The sequence below is a fragment of the Hevea brasiliensis genome, chromosome 2 (genome assembly GCF_030052815.1).
Source record: "Hevea brasiliensis isolate MT/VB/25A 57/8 chromosome 2, ASM3005281v1, whole genome shotgun sequence".
NCBI classification, from domain to species: domain Eukaryota; kingdom Viridiplantae; phylum Streptophyta; class Magnoliopsida; order Malpighiales; family Euphorbiaceae; genus Hevea; species Hevea brasiliensis.
This window is the reverse complement of record NC_079494.1, coordinates 103,522,407-103,526,707: the sequence shown is the minus strand read 5'-3', so window position 1 is coordinate 103,526,707 and position 4,301 is coordinate 103,522,407. Positions and strand designations below refer to the sequence as shown.

At 27.4% G+C, this 4,301-nt stretch overlaps 1 protein-coding gene across 1 annotated transcript; it reads right to left on the bottom strand.

Moving 5' to 3' along the window:
* Positions 1-1,070: 1,070 nt before the first annotated feature.
* Positions 1,071-2,459, bottom strand: LOC110672627 (cytosolic sulfotransferase 12). Its single transcript, XM_021835446.2, has one exon. It carries the CDS (start codon positions 2,271-2,273, stop codon positions 1,242-1,244), a length of 1,032 nt encoding a protein of 343 aa, XP_021691138.2. The 5' UTR covers positions 2,274-2,459; the 3' UTR covers positions 1,071-1,241.
* Between the last annotated feature and the right edge of the window lie 1,842 nt (positions 2,460-4,301).

Genomic DNA, 4,301 nt, shown 5'->3' with positions numbered 1-4,301 from the left:
ATCAAATATTAAGTTATATTTACATAAATTTTAATAATATTTTTATATTTTATTCAAAATATTTATTTTTAATTATATATGTATATATATAAGCCTAACTCAATTGATTGTAACTTTAAAAACCTTCTATAAAGTTTGGGTTCAATTCCCTTAGTTAACATTCTAAAAAAATTTGCTCTTATTGATTGTCCAATTAACTGAATCATATTGATTTCATCAATTCGAACGATTAATTAAGTCAATTGAATAATATTTCTATCTATCTCGATTATAAATTTAGATTGATTTAGAATTTATTTATTTCAAAGAAAATATTTTTCAAAATTATATTTTTTGTATTTTTTTAGTGTTTAAAACACTTAAAAAAATAAGTTAACGGAAAATATTTTTTTATTAAAAAAAATTAAATTATTTTTTATTTTTTAAATTTTGATAATTTTAATAAAATATAAAAATATTTATGTACACAATATAAATATCATACCATTAATTTAACATTATAATCAAATAATAAAAAATATTTTCATAAAAAATATTCAATAAAAAATATTTTCCATGCGTAGATTATTTAAAAAAAAAAAAAAAAACCTTATTAATTTACCCAGCCAATTCAGTTCATATTTAATGACGCCAGTGAAACTTAACAGGGCGTAGATTTTCACATTTGTCCGCTTTTAAGCATGTATATATATACATATACACACACACCTGTCACTGTAGTTGTTCATTGAAATATTTATGGTAAATTCCTCAGCGTAGTTGATCTTTATCTAAAATTTGTAATTTTTCTACCTGTTATACCAGTTTTAGAACGAGCTTTTTAATAATATGCAATACATATTTCATCAATTGATAACTAATTTAGTTATATTTATAATATTAATAGTAATATAATTTTTAATAATTTTAAAATATTAAATTTCATCGAATCTTATAAATATTAATTTATTATAATTTTAATATTTTTAATAATATTTTATTACTTATTTTTATATATTGACCTATAATTTTTTTTTCTTTAAATCCGACACTACCACTAATTACTATATATTCTGAAAAATTAATGATGATTTAATCATAAAAAGCAGAATCTTATTACAATATAATATAATATATGCCTTCCAATAAGACATTATCGTACATAACAAAGATCTTACCTTAATAATAATTGACGATAAGGCAGCAGACATACCAACCATGATTTAGTACAGCCACTCAGACATCATTAAGATTAAAGATACTTACAGCAAACTTAAACCACAACTCTTCAGCTTTTGTTCTGTGATGCGGTCCATTTTTTCTAACATATCAGCCGTCAGATAATTCATGGAATCTCCTACCTCACCTCGCCGAAAGAAGGTGCAGTTCTCCTCTCCGGAGGGTAATTTTCCGGTCTTATTCACCTCCAGATTGCTCAACTTGTCAAAACTACACAAGTTCAAGATTTCATCCGTCACACCATAGTTTTCTTCTTCTTGAGAAAATGGACATCCCAAGAACTCAGATAGTCTCCTCAGCAGCGCTTTGGGTTTTTTCTTCAAGTCCTCGTACTTCAAGAACAATACCCTTTCAGGGTCTTCCAAGCTCTGCTTCCAATATCCCAAAACATGATCCCAGAATGGCCCACACAAGCTCACACCCCTACAGAATTTGTCAAAGGCCTCTTCAAGCGAATTTTCAACCTTTTCTTTAGGTTTTCTCAGCTTGTTAGTGAAGTGCCAAAGGGACACAAAAGTATCCTTAGGGTTCCTGCACAAGTAAACAAACTTGCAACCTGAATCCTCCACAGATTTTGGAAGCGACACAAATGGCAAATGGGTTGAAAACAGCCTTGGAGAGATGAAGCTGGTGAAGTCAGGGAACTGTGTATCAATGTATTCCAGTTCCAGGAAAGGCACAAGCACATGAGGATTGTTGGTGAGCAAAGGGTGTTGTTTAGGGTCAGGAAAGCGAGCCCGATTCATCAAGGCAAACATTATCGCCTTCAACCAAGTGGTGCCTGATTTAGGAGTGGTGACGAGGAGGATATCAGTATGATGAGCTTGGAAATGTTTTTGGCAAGCTAGTACTCCTTGGAGTTGCCTAGTAGTGTGCCAGAAACCCTGATATTGATGGAGATAATTTGCAACCCAGCCTTTTTCGGCGGGTAGTGACACTATCAAGTCCCTCAACTCTTGGAAAAGCTCCTTTTCCTGCAAGTAAGCAGGGAGATCAGGAGTGGATTGAAGCATTGGCGTTTCAGGGAGAAGTGCAGGAGGTTGAGGTGTTAGCATGGTAGTGACTAGTGAGAAACTGTACTCAGGTACTCAGGTGCGCTATATTGTTTTCTTTTTGAAGTACTGATTTAAAGGCTTGACCCCTAGATTCCTGTGAACATATACTACAAAATCCAACCCAGCTCTGCTACGGTTTAGAATCCAAATCCGATTGGACCGAACTCGTTAGATCTAAAATTATAATTAATAAATGATTTTTGGGACCGATCGAATTAAATTAATAGGTTGGTAGAGCCGGTTTCCATTTAGGAGTTTCTTGAATTTTGAATCAGATCAACTCGAAATTTCCGGTTTGACCCATCGATTTAGTCTGATTCAAACCGAAAGATCAAAAAAAAAAAAAAAATTTGACAACTCATGAATACACCGTATAGCGCGTGCTTAGGCACCGACATAACATGCCCCTTAAAACAGTCAAATTTTTTAGTGTTTGAAGCATATTTTGTAAAAAATTTGTGTACTTAAATGCAAAATGATAATTAAATGACATTTTTACCCTTTATAACAGTAATAATTAATAAACAGTTATATTTAGGATAAATTACTATTTAATCTATATAGTTCAATAAAATTAACTATTTGGTCTATATATTTTGAAAAATATATTATTTAATCCATATATTTTACCTTCGTTAAATTATTTAGTCGCTCTTTCAATGTTTTTTATTAGTCAATACTGATCAAACTACTATTTAATCTCTCTATTTTAGGAAAACTAATTAGTTAATCTCTATATTTTAGAAAAATATATTAGTTAGTCCCTGTAATTTGACTTTATTACTATTTAATCTATATATTTTAATAAAACTAACTACTTGGTCTATATATTTTGAAAATATATTATTTAATCCATGTATTTTACTTTCGTTAAACTATTTAGTCGCTCTTTCAATTTTTTTTATTAGTCAATACTGATCAAACTACTATTTAGTCTCTTTATTTTAGTAAAACTAATTAGTTAATCTCTATATTTTAGAAAAACATATTAGTTAGCTTCTGTAATTTGACTTTATTAACTATTTAGTCCTATAATTATTTTTTATACCTAAACTATCATAATCCTCTCCCCCTTATTTCTCTATTATCTTTTTTTATTTCTATCTCTTTATGTTGCTTCTCCTCTACCTTCGCACTCTTCTCCCTCTCATTCTCTCTTTGTTTTCATCTGTTAATAAAAATAGTACAAATTATCCATATAAAAAATTTAGCCAGCAGTAAAAATATAAAAATGATATCCAAGAAATTAAAAATTAAAAAATATATATATAAATTCATATTTAGTCTCTACATAGTAAAATTTTTATTTTTATCTAATAATATATTTTTCAAAATACATTGATCAACTAATTAATTTCACTAAAATAGAGGGACTAAATAGTAGTGTTTTTGAAAATGTAGGGCTTAACTAATTAGTTTTTTTAAATTAGAGAGACTAAATAGTAGTTTGAATAGCATAAATAATAAAAAATTTGACGAAGTGAGTAAATAATTTAACAAAAGTAAAATACAAAAATTAAATAATATATTTTTTAAAATGCGAGATCAAATAATTAATTTTATTAAAATATAAAAATTAAATAATTAATTTCTTTAAAAAATAAAGATTAAATAATAATTTTTTCTTATATATAAAATGCATTTTAAGAAATTATTTTTTATAAATATCCTAATAATACAAATTTTTAAATATAGAAAATTATTTTATAATTTTGGTGCATCGTGTCGCAAGTACGAGGCATTGTATTCAATCCAACTATTAATAATAAAATACATAAACAACTTTATATATATATATATATATATTTACGTTTATCAAAATAAAAGAACTAAGTCACATTTTGGCAATAACCATTTTGTTAATTTTTTTTTAATAAAATTATTGATGTGTTTTATTAATATTAGTGTGGTCCACCAACTAAGCTATATGATGTAGTATTTCAGTAACATGCAATAATTTCCCTTATTTTTTTCATATTTTTTACTCTCTTAGAAGTTCTAAATACTATCTTGACCATAATTATTAAA

What these genes read in the sequence shown, in the direction of transcription:
- LOC110672627 (XM_021835446.2), bottom strand. Translation starts at nt 2,273, where the DNA reads ATGCTAACACCTCAACCTCCTGCACTTCTCCCTGAAACGCCAATGCTT.